The 16,125-nt window shown below is 46.4% G+C and overlaps 2 protein-coding genes across 10 annotated transcripts in view; both read left to right on the forward strand.

Moving 5' to 3' along the window:
• LOC133484156 (semaphorin-3D-like) overlaps window positions 1–8,731 on the forward strand; it is a 49,863-nt gene extending 41,132 nt beyond the window's left edge. For 3 of the 4 annotated variants that reach the window (XM_061786337.1, XM_061786339.1, XM_061786338.1), the window contains 5 exons: window positions 794–835; window positions 2,363–2,517; window positions 5,708–5,772; window positions 5,921–6,048; window positions 7,164–8,731. In XM_061786337.1, the coding sequence (XP_061642321.1) occupies window positions 794–835; window positions 2,363–2,517; window positions 5,708–5,772; window positions 5,921–6,048; window positions 7,164–7,535 (762 nt within the window). In that variant the 3' untranslated portion in view covers window positions 7,536–8,731. The remainder of the gene's footprint in view (window positions 1–793; window positions 836–2,362; window positions 2,518–5,707; window positions 5,773–5,920; window positions 6,049–7,163) is intronic. The other variant, XM_061786340.1, reaches the window with a different exon arrangement.
• A 44-nt stretch (window positions 8,732–8,775) lies between these two features.
• Window positions 8,776–16,125, forward strand: part of smpd4 (sphingomyelin phosphodiesterase 4) — a 24,322-nt gene continuing 16,972 nt past the window's right edge. For 4 of the 6 annotated variants that reach the window (XM_061786330.1, XM_061786333.1, XM_061786332.1 and 1 more), the window contains exons 1-7: window positions 8,777–8,926; window positions 9,496–9,584; window positions 9,672–9,758; window positions 12,326–12,462; window positions 12,543–12,618; window positions 15,857–15,965; window positions 16,046–16,098. In XM_061786330.1, the coding sequence (XP_061642314.1) occupies window positions 9,546–9,584; window positions 9,672–9,758; window positions 12,326–12,462; window positions 12,543–12,618; window positions 15,857–15,965; window positions 16,046–16,098 (501 nt within the window). In that variant the 5' untranslated portion in view covers window positions 8,777–8,926; window positions 9,496–9,545. Of the gene's footprint in view, window positions 8,927–9,495; window positions 9,585–9,671; window positions 9,759–12,325; window positions 12,463–12,542; window positions 12,619–15,856; window positions 15,966–16,045; window positions 16,099–16,125 lie in introns of all 6 variants that reach the window. The other 2 variants (XM_061786331.1, XM_061786335.1) reach the window with 1 other exon arrangement.

Below are 16,125 nucleotides of genomic sequence, written 5' to 3' on the forward strand. Positions count from 1 at the left end.
CGTTGCATTATCCCCCAACACTTTTTATCTTTATCAAGTGGTGTTTGGGTGATTTGTGGCAAAACGGTTATTGTGTGGCTGTCGGCTAAGCTGAGAAAAGGAAGAAATCACTTCCTGAAGTGATTTCATTCAGTTTGTTCACTCAGAAGATTTGTTGGTTATCTGTGAATGACAACACAACTCGAGCCCCGCCCACTGCTGCGCAAAAATTGGTGTTCATAAAAACACATTTTTAAATCAAGAAAATGCTTGGTCCTTAAATACGTACCGATACAATCAAATCTGGTGCACTTTGACGATTTTCAGTGCACTCCTGATTATAACCCTTTAAGCAACAGATATTTGAACACAAAGGATGCAGCATTACACGTAGACGCCCAATAACAATACTTGCAGGTCAATTATTTGTACACTGTGAATAATCGTCATTCATATCTGTATTTATGCATTATACTGCCCTCTGGTGCCCAAGATGTGCACACCAGAAGGGGCAGCACAATACAAACCGTTCAATTCTTTACATTTGATTGTATTCATGACGCTATGACTGTCTGTTTTTACAAAGTGCAAAACCATAGAGTGCTGTTTGCCTGATTAACCCTTTTTCTGTTGCTTTTTAATTGGGCGGCTGCAAAGGAATAACGGTCTTTTCATTTGAATGGAGAAATGTGATTTGAGATATGAGTGTTTTGAGGCAGGAGCACAATGAGGGAACAACTTCAGGGCAACGCTGTATGTTTGTGTCGGCGAGTCGATCAATTCCACTGACGGCATTTTGACGTTTGCTCCGCAGAGTGGCGCCGCCATCCGCAGCATGAAAATCTCCAGCAAGAAAGTACGTTGTCCACTTCTCTGCTTTTCACACAGCATTTCGTACAATCAGAAATATAAAAAGAAAACAACCCTTTGAAATAACCGGAACGATTGCATGAATTGCTCCTCAAAATATTTTTGAAACCCTACTCTGTGAATGTTGGGTCCAATGCAAATTGTTGGTGTGTTACAGCATGAGTTGAAGAAAAGGCTATTTGTCTATTGTTGTAAAGATCAGATCGCATGTTATGCCTCATTAATGCTGAAATCCAGCTCACCTCTGTCCTTTATTGAATTGCAAGTCGTCGTTTGTTTTCTCAAACCTATCCACTAAAATGTATTTGTTCATTTTTGGGGCGGCATGGCGGACGAATGGTTCGCAGTTCTGAGGCGACCCTAGTGAGGGTGAGGGGTATGGAAGATGAATGAGTGACTGTTCCTTTTTTAAATGTATTTAGGAATCATCTACGTCGGCTGAAATAAGTATTTAACACGTCGCCGTTTTTCTCACTAAATATGACGTGAAAATTCCACCAGATGTTGGGAGCAACCCAAGTAATCCATACAAACAAAGAAGTAGAACAAATAAGCTCAGAAGTGAAGTTGTGTGTCATCATGTCAAATGACACAGGGGAAAAGTATTGAACACGACAACTGGTATTGATTGAATTCTTTGTACAAAAGCCTTTGTTTGCAATGACAGCTTCAAGACTCCTCCTGTATGGAGAAACCAGTCGCATGCATTGCTTGCTGGTTTGATTTTGGCCCAGTCTTCAAATCTTGAAGGTTCCGTGGGCTTCTTTTATGGACTTTGAGTTTCAGTTCTTTCCATAGATTTTCGATTGGATTCGACATCCGGTGAAATTTTCCGATCCATCGCACCTTTGGAAGTATATTTAGTGAGAAAAATGATGACGTGTTAAATAGTTATTTCAGCCGCTGTGTCTCATTATTTAATGGGTTAGTTGAGTTATTGTAAAGAGAGAAATAAAACATTTTAGCAAAATCAACCATTTTACAAATACATTTTTGTGTTTCATTTGACGTTCTATTTGATCATGAGTAAGCTGATTAAAAAATAGTACAAATGAACATTTTACACGTTCTTATAATGAGTGAATGAAACAATATTAATATTAGGATAACAATGAGGTGGCACGGTGGACGACTGGTTCCCGCATCTGCCTCACAGTTGTGACGACAGGTGTTCAAATCCCGGCCCCGCCTGTGTGGAGTTTGCATGTTCTCCCCGTGCCTGCGTGGCTTTTCTCCGGCAACTCCGCTTTCCTCCCACAACCCAAAACATGCATGCGAGGTTGATTGGAGACTCTAAATTGCCCGTAGGTGCGAATGTGAGTGCGAATGGTTGTTTGTTTCTACGTGCCCTGCAATTGGCTGGCGACCGGTTCAGGGTGTACCCCGCCTCCCGCCCGACGATGGCTGGGATAGGCTCCAGCAGCCCACGACCCGCGTGAGGAGAAGCGGTAAAGAAAATGGATGGAAGGACAAAATTGAGCAAAAGTAACATTCTTCTGTTTTCTTGCTGCAGCAACAGCTTTACGTGTCCAGCGAAGGGGGCGTGTCCCAGCTGGCGTTCCACCGGTGCCACTTGTACGCCGACTGCAGCGAGTGTCGCCTGTCCAGAGATCCGTACTGCGCCTGGGACGGACAGACATGCTCGCCGTACTTTGCCTACGGCAACGGGTACGTGCAGACATAGCCTAGGGGGCGCACTTGTACATGCTCGGCTTCGTAAACAAAGTCAAAGTGAGCGTGAACGAGCAGTCTTCTATATTTTCATTTCCAGACCATTTTGTGCTTGATTTAAAAAAAAAAAAACAATTCCACATAGTCGGAAGCGTGTCCACGCTGATGTGCACTGCTTACACTAACAACCTGACTGTCAATGGAGAGGAGCCAGATTGCAAAAGTACATTCAATGATGACAACTTTTTTTTCATTTCGTGACCTTTCCTTTCTAACCTCGCTAGCGGAAAAAAAAAAAAAAAAAAGACTCGCGACTTTAACTCCTGCTAATAGCTAAAAGCTAATGAGCTGAATCGTTTTCACAACATTTTGTTTTGCGTGGGACAATTTAGGAGGCCGATGGAAAGAGAACACAATGCTGAACGTTGCCAAAGACGTGGTGCCCATTTGGAAACGAAATGAAGAATTCTTAATAGAATGAAGGTAGACAATCGTAAAAGAAAAAGATGCCAAATAAAATGATTGATTGAAAATCAATACAGTCACAAACAAAATGTCCGTTAACCAACTGATTGTAAATAAAAATGATGGAAAGCAAAATGATTTTAAAACGAAACGACTGTCAAGTCAAGTCAGGTTCATTTGGGTATCACCAGAGAGTCTCAACATTCAATTCACAGAGATGGCTGACATCCTTGGTCAAAATCAGAAGCCCAGCCGGGAAAACCCAGAAAGGAAAAGACATTTCGACGGTGACGGTGGAAGGGATGAAATCTTCAGAAGGATTCCAAATGGAGCGATGAGCAGCCTGCAACGGATGCCGAGCGGGCGACATTCGTCGCACGAGGCCATCCATAAAAGGCGAGAAATAGCATGTTGGTGGAAGTGGCCCATTGAGAGTCCAGTTGATGAAAGGAAGCCGCAAACAAATCCAAGAGTCCGACTGGTTTCTGACTTGTCTTTAACGGGTGACTGTCCCAGACTAGTTTCCAATGAATCTGACTGGTTTTCTGACGAGTCTGACCGGTTTCCGACCGGTCCTCCAGTGTCCCAGCGAGACGTACGACGCTCTCCACGAGTCTACGTAGGATTTCCTGGACGAGGTGGTGAGCTTCATGTGGCGGCATCAGCTCATATGGGCGGGCGACCTATCTTCACGCGCGTCAATGTGTCCCACCTCCTGACCAGTCTGGTCGTGGACAACCCATAAACAAAATGATGATAAAAAAAAAATGATAGTAAACAATGCAAACGGGAGCTCAGAGTACTCACCCTTCTTGGAGTCTGTGGAGGGGGTACTGGAGAGCGCTGGTGGGGTGTTGGCTCTGATTGTGGGGGAAGGTGCCGGTCCAACTCGGGAACGTCTGGCAGAGTCCCCTGTCAGAAGGAGTTTCAACTCCCACCTCCAGCAGAACTTCGAACACGTCCTGAGGGAGGCAGGGGACATTGAGTCCGAGTGGATCATGTTCCGTGGCTCCATCGTTGAGGCGGCCGACCAGAGCTGTGGCCATAAGGTGGTCGGTGCCTGTCATGGCGGCAATCCCCGAACCCGTTGGTGGACACCTTCCTACGAGGAAGCAGAGTCTGGGGACTCTGAGGCGGGTTCTCCTATCTCTGGGGTTGAGTCACAGAGGTAGTTAAAAAGCTTCTCGGTGGCAAGAGCCGCCCGGAGTTCCTTAAGGCTCTGTTGTAGGGCTGTCTTGGTTGTGGGACTGTCTTCGCTGACACGCCTCTGCAACATCACGTGGACATCGGGGACAGTACCTCGGGATTGACAGACTGGGGTGGTGGTCTCCCTTTTTAAGAACTATAGGGGGCATCACACTTGTCCGCCTCCGTGGTAAGGTCTATTCAGGGGTTCTGGAGAGGAGAATCCGTCTGGAAGTCTAACCTAAGATTCAGAAGAAGCAGTGTAATTTTCATCCTGGCCGTGGAACAGTGGACCAGCTCTACACCCTTAGCAGGGTCCTCGAGGGTACATGGGAGTTCGCCCGACCAGTCTACATGTGTTTTGTGTCCTTGGAGAAGGCCGGTGTCAGAGTCTGGTTTGCATTGCTGGCAGTAAGTCAGATTCATTTCGGCTGCCCTTTGTCACTGATTCTGTTCATTACCTTTATGGACAGAATTTCTAGGCGCAGCCAAAGTGTTGAGGGGGTCTGGTTTGGTGACCTCAGCAGTGTGTCTCTGCTTTTTGCAGTGATGTGGTTCTGATGTGGTTCCAAGCTGAGTGCGAAGCAGCTGGGATGAAAATCAGCACCTCCAAATCCGAGGCCATGTTCCTCAGTCAGAAAAGGGCGGAGTGCCCTCTTCGGTTCGAGGAAGTGAGTACAAGTATCTGATAATGGAGCGGGAGATCGACAGGTGGAAGCGTCTGCACTGATGCAGACTCTGTGTCGGTCTGTTGTGGTGAAGGGGGTGAGGAGCGGACCCGAAATGCAAAGCTCTCGATTTACCGAACGATCTACGTTCTTACCCTCAGCTATGGTCACGATTTGTCACGGTTTCGATTGTGACCGAAAGAACAAGATCGGGGATACAAGTGGCCGAAATGAGGTTCCTCCGCAGGGTGTCCGGGCTCTCCCTTAGAGAGAGGGTGAGCGGCTCGGTAATCTGGATGGGCTCAGACTCAAGCCGCTGCTCCTCCGCATTGAGAGAAGACAGATGAGGTGGTTTGGGCATGTGAATAGGATTTCCCCGGACGCCTCCCTGGTGAGGTGTTCCGACCACGTCCCACCGGGAAAAGGCCCCATCGACGACCCGGGACACGCTGGTGAGACTACGTCTCCGGGCTGGCCGGGGAGCGCCTCGGGATCCTGGACGAAGTGGCTGGGGAGAGAGAAGTCTCAAATATTTGACACACTAAACAATGGATTCAATTGACTTGAATTTTGGTTTATTTGGTTTGTTTTCCATCAGGCTGCTACTCACACAAACAAATTACATTCCATTAGGTTCGATTATATTATATTAGACGAGTGGCATTTTCAAGGTTATAAGTACACCGTTTCATCCCAAGGTACAGCAGGAAAAAAAAATCATCAACGATCAAATAAAAAGGTTTGAAGGCGCGACTTGTATTTTGCTTTTTGTGCTCAATAAAAAGTATTTTGTCTCAATTCCACTGTCCAATAAACATTTGTCACCACCAAATTGAGCGTGTGTCTGTGTGCTTGTGCGTGTGCGTCAGGAGGGCACGGGGGCAAGACCCAGTGTACGGCGAGCCCTGGAGTCATTGTCCAATCACAGATGGTTGTAAGTAATGAACTATTGAATCTTATCACCTAAAATAGTTGAACATTGTCTAGTATTGTTATGATGATGATGATGATGATTTGATAGCCATCACAAGCTGCACTTTGACCTCGTGGCGTTTAATACGACGGACGTCTTTGTGCTTGAGTTTTGGGCGGTGTGTCGGTGAGGGAGACGTATGGCGTGGAGGGCAACGCGTCCTTCCTGGAGTGCTTCCCTCGCTCGTCGCAGGCGGCGCTCACGTGGACGCTGCAGCGGAGCAAGGAGCGCCATCCTGTGAGTTCAGCGAAACCTGCATAGTCGGGATTTGCCTATTTGGGTTTTCTCTGCTGCTTTTGTGCTCGGGCCGGAAGAATAAAAGTAGGTCTGGAAAGATTCATGGAATAACAAGAATAATTCCATAACAAAGTGCAATGTGTCTCCTGTAGAAGTTACGACAACACGGCGATGGCCAACACAAGCTAATCAGAATCAGAATCAGATTTTTTGGGGACAATTGTGCAAAAAGAGGCAGAGTGCTCTAGCACTTAGAGCAGTTGGAATCACTAATATTGCAATAGTCCGGCGCAATGACCATCGTGCAAAGGGCGCCGAGACTTCAACGAGTGTATCCAGTTTAAAGTGACTAGTAGCGCGATAATGTGGGACAATGTCGATTGTCATTGAAATTGATGAAATTTTTTTAGGGGCACTTTACCCTCTCCGAAGGCACTTTTTGACGCTCTGAGAGCACTTTTTGCTACACACATAGGGGCACTTTGGGTAAAAAAAGGGCACTTAGGGTGCCCTCCCGGTTTTGCCACCTCTGCTACCATTGCTAGTTAGAACGAATTGTAATCCCTCCGCAGGTGGTTAGGATAGACACAACTGTTGGTCCCACTTTCTACCGTTTTATTGAAAACACAAACAACCAAAATAAACACATTCGTACACGAGCCACTGCGACCACAAGTGGTGCTGAGACCCTCGACATTCGGATTGGCTAACGGTAAGCCATCCAAGAGCAAGCTGTTAACCTAAACTCACAATAGCAAACTCGACTCACCGGGTCAAGACCCCACCTTTAAAGCCACACACACTCAAAGTCACAGATATTCTAGTGTGGAACGTGAGTGTGGTGACCTCAAGCGGACAAAAAGGACCAAGCGCAAACACAGGCCGGGTTCCCAATCATTGACTCATTCCCTAGAATCCCATCTCACTAAAACAGATTTTTTTTGGGAACATATTAGTCAACTATGCGGTCGATTATATAATAATGATTACAGGGTAGAGAATGAGTAAGTAATTGATTCCCAACACATTCCAACAGCACGAGAAAATGTGTACTATTTAGTAGAGAGGGAGGGATTTCCAAAACAGCCAAAGAAATAATCCCCTTTTTTCCTCAGCTTCCTGTTAGCGAGGACGAGCGGTTGGTGCGCACCGAGCGAGGTTTGCTGCTGCAGCGTCTCCAAATGGCCGACGGCGGTGTCTACACCTGCAGCAGCACCGAAGGCCAATACATTCGCATCATCAGCCGCTTCCGCCTCCGCGTCGTCCCCGCCGGCGTTCTCCGTGCTGCCCCGGGCCCCATCCCCGCCCCTGTGGCGGCACGGGCGTGGCCGGGTAGCGCCAAAGAGCGCAAGATGGCGGAGCGCTACTGCGAGCAGCTGTGGTTCCCAGACAAACGGCGGCAGCACCAAATTTTCACCATCAAACTGAAACATGACGGCAGGAAAGCTCGCGTCAGGAGGAACCAATCGCCTCAAGCCACTGTCTGAGACCACGCCCACTCGTCGCATCGTGGACTTCATGACTGTACACATCCAATAGATTTACAGTACTCTGCAAAAATCGTAGGCCACCACTCGTGACTACCCACTATACAAAACAAAATGACCGTTTCTAAATCACTGGATACAAAACGATTGTCAATGTTTTGTTTTTGTTTTTTTTTACCATTTGAGTCAGTGACGTACTATTGGAGCCATTGAACACCCAGAATCCAATCCACTATATTCAGAAAGTCACGTGAGCAAATCCAGAAAACAGTTTAGCGGACTTCTTGTGTATGCTGCGCTAACAAGCATGACTACAGGTTTATGGCATGATGGTTTGAACCAAAACTTTCTTTATAGCTGGTGTCAAACGTTAAATACATTTATATCATTTATTTATACAAATTAATGATATATGTAAACACAACTGCGATGTATGTGCCCTGCGATTGGCTGGCGACCGGGTCAGGGTGTACCTGCCTCCCGCCCGAAGATAGCTCGGATAGGCTCCAGCAGCGCGCGACCCTAGTGAGGAGAAGCGGTAAAGAAAATGGATGGATGCATGTAAACACAAATGAAGCCTAAACATATATTATAGTTTTTGGTGGCTCTGTGCTGACATCTTGTGTTAAAGTAGAACCGAATAGACCAAAATATCTCTTGTAGATTTGACACACCACAGTGAAGTGTTTTTTAAGACCTGCCAAATTTGAATAATAAAAAAAATAAATAATCGCCATGTATGTAAAATAAGGCTCTGAATTCATGATAAATAAGGCTTGCCCTCAAATTGCAGGACTTTGTGTCCGCTGAAGGTGCTGTAGACGGCCCTTCACCTGTCAATCAGATGTCTGGTCGTGTAAGTATCTGTAGCCAGCTACTAGCTGAATAACGTGCGCCGCTGTGGTTCCATCCATCCATTTCCAGTACCGCTTCTCCTCACTATGGTGTAAATTGTACCAACATATACACTGTATGCATATATGTATATTTCTGTCGATATTACCAAAAGGAGTAGCTAAAACAAATACACTACGTTTATAATTTTGTAGAAAACAGTATACAATCAAAGATACAGTAGATATCTGTACATACATTTACTGTACTTGTTCGCACGAGTTGTGTTTGAGTAGTTTTGTGTCATCCTGCCAACTAACAGAAGATGACTGAAACAACAAATAAACAATACAACAAGCACCGACGAAGAGAAAGAATGTGCGCATACAGCCTCCGTTTGAAAGGGGGCGCTAATGAATTACAAACTCATTGCAACCTCCAATCACGAAGAAAACGAAAACGAACAAGAAGGCTGCGGGGAAAGAACGTGTGACTTGGAAAAAGAAAAAGAACTAACTTTATTACGGCGTTTTAGCATCTGTAAAGGTGCACAGAAGGTTAGTCACTGTGACAACGTTTGCTGATAGTAACGGTTTTCTGTATTTGTGCTTCCCCAGTTAGCTAGCACTGTATGATGCTAACCGCTGGTAGCGACGCTGCTTGTCGACTTTACTCAATCAAAAGTATCATTTGCGTCTGTCAGCACTTCCGTTGAGCGACAGTTTGTCGAAAAACTAATATATATATACACATGTATATGTAGATAGATGGATGGATGGATGGATGATTATGAAGTGGAGGTACGTTGGCCGACTGGTTAGCACATAGGCCTCACAGTTGTGAGGACCGGGGTTCAATCCCCGGCCCCGCCTGTGCGGAGTTTGCATCTTCTCCCCGTGCCTGCGTGGCTTTTCTCCGGGCACTTGATTATGAAGTTGGCAGCACGAAACAAGAGTGGTTAGCAAGTCTGCCTCCCAATTTTAATGTTCGCGTTTCGACTCTAGGCTTCTTCGATATCTCAAAATTGACCGGCAACTAATTCGTGGCTTATGCTACACGTGGCTTGATAGAGGATTCTGTTGAGTGAATAGATGTTTGAAATATCCTAACCTCTTTTCTTTGTTAGTTTTCTTGGCAATCAAGAGACTTTAGAAGACACTGGGCTGAGCGTCCTTGATGGCAGCTCCAGGCTTGCAGCACCCTGGCTTCCTCCTGGTGAGGCTCGTACCTTATATCCACTTGGGTCCCGATTGAACAATTGCTCCATCGATTGATTAAAGTCAACGTGTGTGCTGCTTTTAGGCCAATCTTAAAGTGGACTTCCCAAACAAAACTGTGGCTCAGCGATGCCAGGATCTCGTCAAGATCATCGAAGACTATCATGCAAAGGTACAAAGGCAATGGCGTGCTCTATGAGTCATCTTCACATGTAGTAGTGCAGTGAATCCCGTTGTTGGGCATTTGCAATTTCACTTGTGAACTGATTATTATCCATCCATCCATTTTCTGAGCCGCTTCTCCTCACGCGGGTCGCGGGCGTGCCGGAGCCCATCCCAGCTATCATCGGGCAGGAGACGGGGTACACCCTGAACCGGTCGCCAGCCAATCGCAGGGCACATACAAACAAACAACCATTCGCACTCACATTCACACCTACGGGCAATTTACAGTCTTCAATGAACCTACCAGGCATGTTTTTGGGATGTGGGAGGAAAGCGGAGTGCCCGGAGAAAAGCCACGCAGGCACGGGGAGAACATGCAAACTCCACACAGGCGGGGGCGGAGATTGAACCGGGCACTCCGGTTTCCTCCCACATCCCAAAAACATGCATTAATTGAAGACTCTAAATTGCCTGTAGGTGTGACTGTGAGTGTGAATGGTTGTTTGTTTGTTTGTGCCCTGCGATTGGCTGGCAACCAGTTCGGGGTGTACCCCGCCTCCTGCCCGATGATAGCTGGGATAGGCTCCAGCACGCCCGCGACCTTAGTGAGGAGAAGCGCGACAGAAAATGGATGGATGGATGGAGGTGCTGCGGGTCGTGGGCCTGGTTGCGGAACCGCGAAGCACGCGTAACATCGGCGACCAAGAGTTGATCCGCTAGTACATTTTGTATTAATTAGGAAACGCACTTACAATCATCGAATTAGTTTACGCATGTTAATGTATTAAGCGACGCAGCAATGTTATGCTACGTTCCCACCGGATGCGAAACATCGCTTTGCATCGCGTCCCTTGCTTGAGTTTGATTGCGGGAGTAAGAAATGCGCATTTGCTTCATTAGTGACGTAAAAGCGGAAGAGGGGGACTTGCACCCTATAAAATTCAATCCAAATGTTTTATATACATACCCCCAGGCAGTCTTTGAGGTGTGCGTGTTCTCCTCGACCCTCCTCCTGTTCCACCGCATCTGTCCGATAAAGTTAATCTAGAAATATAAATAAATAAAGAGTGTGTATTTGTGTAATCAGGTGGCCGGTGGTTGTGCTAAAACTTTGGCTATTGCTATCTTGGTTCGCAGTTCAACAGCTGTAAATGAATAAATACCCTTTCTTCAGTCACGATTTTCCAAGCCTGCTCCTTTCTTACTCGGTCCCGGTAATGATGACGTCGTGCCAAACAGCTCAGGGTGCCCACAGACTGCAACAGTCGCCTCCTTCGTTTTCCTCTACTCGACAACTGCAGAGGACGCTCTGTGTGACGTAGTCCATTCACGATGTGAATCTGGCTCAGTTCACCTCCTCCCAGCTTAAAGCGTTCGGGCGAAGGAGGCGAATTTGCATGTGTCCGCCCCGCATCATACGGATTCGCATCTATATGCACGAACTGCATTATTGACTTTCTATGTAATCACGCCGCATGAAAAGCCCAAAACGTGTCCGGTGGGCATGTAGCATTACAGTGTGGCGAGTGAGACGTGGTGGGGTGACGTCGTGTACAATTTCCAATGAGAGTCGGAATATATAAAACCCGTGACACGTAGGGCCAGAGTTGTGTGCTCCCATCGCTTCCCAGCCTTACAAACGTATAACAAAACATGTAACTGTACAGGGAGTGTTTTACGTGAGTACCCGATAGCATCAGTGCCATGTCGGGCTTGTAACATTCGTCTGCCTTGCCTGCCTTGCATTTTCGATATGAAATCAGGAGGAGGGGCTGAAGTGGACGAATGGATGAGCGTCATTCTGAATCTGAGTGGGTACCAGTCCCATCTGGCAGCAACTACTCGCCTAACGACGGAGGCGGCTCCTTCTCCAGCCTGCGACCGTGGCCAGGGGGGGCTCGCGTGCGCGGCCATTGACTGTTCATAATATAGACAGCGCTTTAAAGCTCTTCTTAACAGGAGAGTGTGCCGGTGGAGGAAATTGACGAAAGCAGTAGAAAAGATGGTGACCTTCAACCACCATGTCTTATATTGATTGTGAGACAGTGTTAGAGGGAGCATTAAAACATGCACTCGTGCAAGTGCAACCGGGTGAAAAAAGGATTGCATCGGCGACCATTTTTGTCAACGTCTCGAGCTCTGGACTACTTGACATTGTAGCTAAGTTGTCCCGGTGAATAAGATAGAATCAAATATTTATAAAAATGTAAGGTGAGGTGTGCTGACTTCTGTAAGATACTGTATGTTTACGTATTTCAAGCTAACCCATGCAGTGCTTTTCCACGTTAAATGGCGGAAAATGGTGATACGGAAAAGAACCAATTCAGAATCCGAAGCATCTTTATTTGCCAAGTATGTCCAAAAAAAACACAAGGAATTTGTCTCCGGTAGTTGGAGCCGCTCTTGTACGACAACAGACGGTCAATTGACAGAGAACACTTTGGAGACAGAAAGACATTGGGGGGAAAAAAAAAAAAAAACAGTCACTGGGCAGTAAAGGGTTGCTAGTTATCCGGTAATACCGGTACATTTTTTTTTTTTTTAAATTGAGTACTGTTTTGCTGCATTGTTCAGGAGCTGCACGCAATCTTCTCGTGGCTGGTGGAAAGCATTTTCGGAAGTTTGGACGGTGTCCTGGGAGGCTGGAACCTTCGCCTTCTCCATTCCCGATGCAGCGACTTTGCACTCGTCGTGGATTTCCTGGTGCCCGGGTGACTCATCTCACCCAGACTTCACTGTGTGTGTTTGCGTGCGTGCGTGCGCGAACAGATGATCTTGTTTTCTTCCTCAGTGGGCCCATGATGAAACTGGTCTACAAACTTCTAGCAGAAGAATACAAATATGAAGTGCCCGTCAATTATCTGCCGGTAAGACCAGCCGCCTCCTCGCTGGGTTCTGTGTCACATCGATGTTATTGTTGCGCATTGTGTAGTTTGTTGGAGGCTTGGGCGAGTCATCCATTTTATCGACTACTATATCGCGGTTCACTTATTGCGGATTCAGTTCATCGCAAACATTGGTACTGTAAGGTAACTCAGAGGCGTCTCTACTGACCTAACCCTTATCAAAGGCACTGGCTTGCATTTGCAACTTACATAACATTACCTTCAGACTCAAGATTGCTGGCTGATGCCAAATACACAATAGAAATCTCTGGTTCTTTTTTTAACCAATCTGAACCAATCAGATTTCAGATTCAATAAACAGTGCCACAGAGCAGGCCCCCGGTGTTGTTAGAATTTTTCCGTTCTCTGTTTGGTTTGTAAGTTAACTGTTTAAAAAGTTAATGGCAAGAGTGAAGAAGCTGTTGGAATGTCTGCTAGTTCTAGTTGGCATTGTTCGATAGCACCTACGTGAGGGAAGGAGCTGGAAGAGGTGGTGACCAGGATCTGGAGGGACCAAGAGGATTTTGCATGCTCTTGTCTTAGTTCTGACCGCGTGCAAGACCTCAAGGGTAGGTAGGGGGTGTGCCGAGCTCCGTCACGTCAGTACACCATTTTTCCTTGTATAGAAGCATATCCTACCGTCTTTTGTTTTCCCCGATAACTCCATGATGCGGTCAACCCGGTGTAGTTGGAAGCCCGGAAGCATTACGGCGCCATCAGGGACACGTTCACAAAGCCATGTCTCCGTGAAGCACAGGGCAGCGGAACGTCCGAAGTCTTTACTGGTCTTTGTGAGAAGATGAAGCTCATCCTTTTTGTTGGGTAGGGAGCGTAGCTTCGCGAGGTGAATCGACAAGAGAGGCATTCGGAATCCTCTCTTACGTAGCTTAACCCTAACCCGCCTTCGCCCCCATGCTCTGTACGCCGCGGTCCCCGCTCCGATAATTAACTGAGTGGATTTGTGAAAGTTGGTGGAAGAAAGTCCGAGGTAGACTCCCTAATGTTTAGCAAGTCGTCCCTTGTGTAAGTGAAGCGTAATGTCTCCAAGGATGAACGAAAAACACAAAAACATAGACAAGACTAGAGAGCACGTAACCGCGGTGACCACATGGTTAAGCGCCATCTTGAAACCAAGAAGGTGGGCTTTTCAAGACAAACTGGAGATTGCCACAGTAAGTCAGACGATGCTTGTAGCTGGCTGGCGTGTTTAAACGAGGGGTGCTCCGGTCAGGGTTTTATGTTGCCGATTCTGATACCGATCATCCATGGGTGAGATCTGCCGATCGCTGCCCATACCGATGATATGGATTAGCTGTCAATTTTTCAATTTGTTTTTGGTGAGTGATATTGGCTGTATGATCTCACGTTTGTTTGGGTTTGCCTTTGGAGTGTGAATGGGGAAGGAGACGCTACACTCGGGTTGGGTGATTATGGAAAAAAGTAATAATCAGGATTATTTGGATTGATACTGAAATCACGATTAATAGTTATTCATTTATTTCAAAACGTATTTATTTAACGACCAAAACTCAACTTTAAAAATATAACTTAAAAAAACAACCAGAAAATAAATTGGTAACAAGTAAAATAATATGTTAGAAATTTGAAAAACAATAAAAAATATTTAAAAAAAAAAAAATAGTCATGGCTAAAAACGTGCCAATGTTTTTAGCCAAGTGTTACCCTGGTGTCTTACGAAATATATAATATGCAACATTTTCAGTTCTGATACGATACCGATATTGCAGCCTTGATTATTGGCTGATGCTGATATTGATCCGATACTATATCAGCACGGATCAAACATACTTATGATATTTTTGTAGTATGGAAAGTTAAAAACGGCTTCAATCAAGTGATATATCTATTTTGTTCTATTCTATTCTAGGAGCACCACGTCAGTTTTTAGATGTATAATACTTCAGGACAAAGTGACGACAAACCTTTTTTCCTCCATCCATCCATTTTCTATCGCTTATCCGGGGTCGGATCGCGGGGGCAGCAGCTTTAGCAGGGGCGCCCAGACTTCCCTCTCCCCAGCCACTTCATCCAGCTCTTCCGGGGGGATCCCGAGGCGTTCCCAGGCCAGCCGAAGAACGTAGTCTCTCCAGCGTGTCCTGGATCGTCCCCGGGGTCTCCTCCCGGTGGGACGTGCCCGGAACGCCTCACCGGGGAGGCGTCCGTGAGGCATCCGAATCAGATGCCCCAGCCACCTCTTCTGGCTCCTCTCGATGTGGAAGAGCAGCGACTCTACTCTGAGATCCTCCCGGATGTCCGAGCTTCTCGCCCTCTCTCTAAGGGAGAGCCCGGATACCCTGCGGAGGAAACTCATTTCGGCCGCTTGTATCCGGGATCTTGTTCTTTCTGTGGGTCTTTTTTTCCTGCTTCCCAGTGCATAGTAACCACAATACAGTCGTAGGTATAAACAAGGAAATCCTCACTTGTGGCACCGTGGTGGCTGCGATATTTAGTTCTCTTGCTGGGGGTTGAGGTCCCGATGGCCGTGGGAAAAATAGTTGGCACCGCAGCTGGTTTCAGCCTCTACCTCTGTATCCAATGCTTTGTGCTAATTCTCTCTCAAAACACGCCGGTTCGAAGTGATCGGCACAGAATGTTGGAATGTTTGCTAGGCACCCGTAGCTGACCATGTTTCTTCCCCTGTCAATTGACTTTCCCTATCCACTGGTCACATATTCCTTTTTCACTTGGAAAGCCAAAAAAAACTCTTGGCCACTGCCTAAACCATTTCTACAACCATATGCCACACTATAAACCATCGTGACATCACTAAATCATACGACAACAAATATACAAGGACGGGAACCACAGCATGGCTGAATGAACAGGATGTTTGGCTCGATAAATATGATGCAGAATGCGCCTTCTGCTTTTTTGCCGTCTTCGGCTCTATCCGGCGCTGGATGCAAAAAGCAGAAGGCGCATTCTGCATCATATTTATCGAGTCATGTGAATGGTGACCCCAAGTGTACAAAAATAATACCTGCACCCGCACAAATATGTTGATTAATGGATACAGTGATAGCATGTAACTTTGAAATACAAAGAAATAATACAGTAACACTTCATTACTTTGGATGTCTATCGAGGGTGGACTGGAACGTAACCCCAACCATAAACCGGGGATTATCGTATTGCTGTTAATTTGTCAGGACGGTTGATTTGAAAGTAGTTGTTTGTCGTACGGCATTGGTGTTTTCAGTTTCCGGTGAAGACTTCCATCCAGGAAGGCGTCCTTCCCGACTGTCCGCTCTTTCACAACCGGCCTCACTTTCCCATGTCTGGCATGCTGACTCTCAACATGGCGCTGAGTATCCTTTATGCCATACCCGGCCACCACTTTTGTAACTGCACTCGGGTGCCCTTTCACATTTTCCTCAATGTTGTGCAGATCCTTTTGAGTTCTTCATGTTCTACTTTGCTTCCTGTCTCATTACACCAAAGGTGAGAGAAATGGTCACTGTACACACG

Source organism: Phyllopteryx taeniolatus, chromosome 9, assembly GCF_024500385.1.
Source record: "Phyllopteryx taeniolatus isolate TA_2022b chromosome 9, UOR_Ptae_1.2, whole genome shotgun sequence".
NCBI lineage: Eukaryota > Metazoa > Chordata > Actinopteri > Syngnathiformes > Syngnathidae > Phyllopteryx > Phyllopteryx taeniolatus.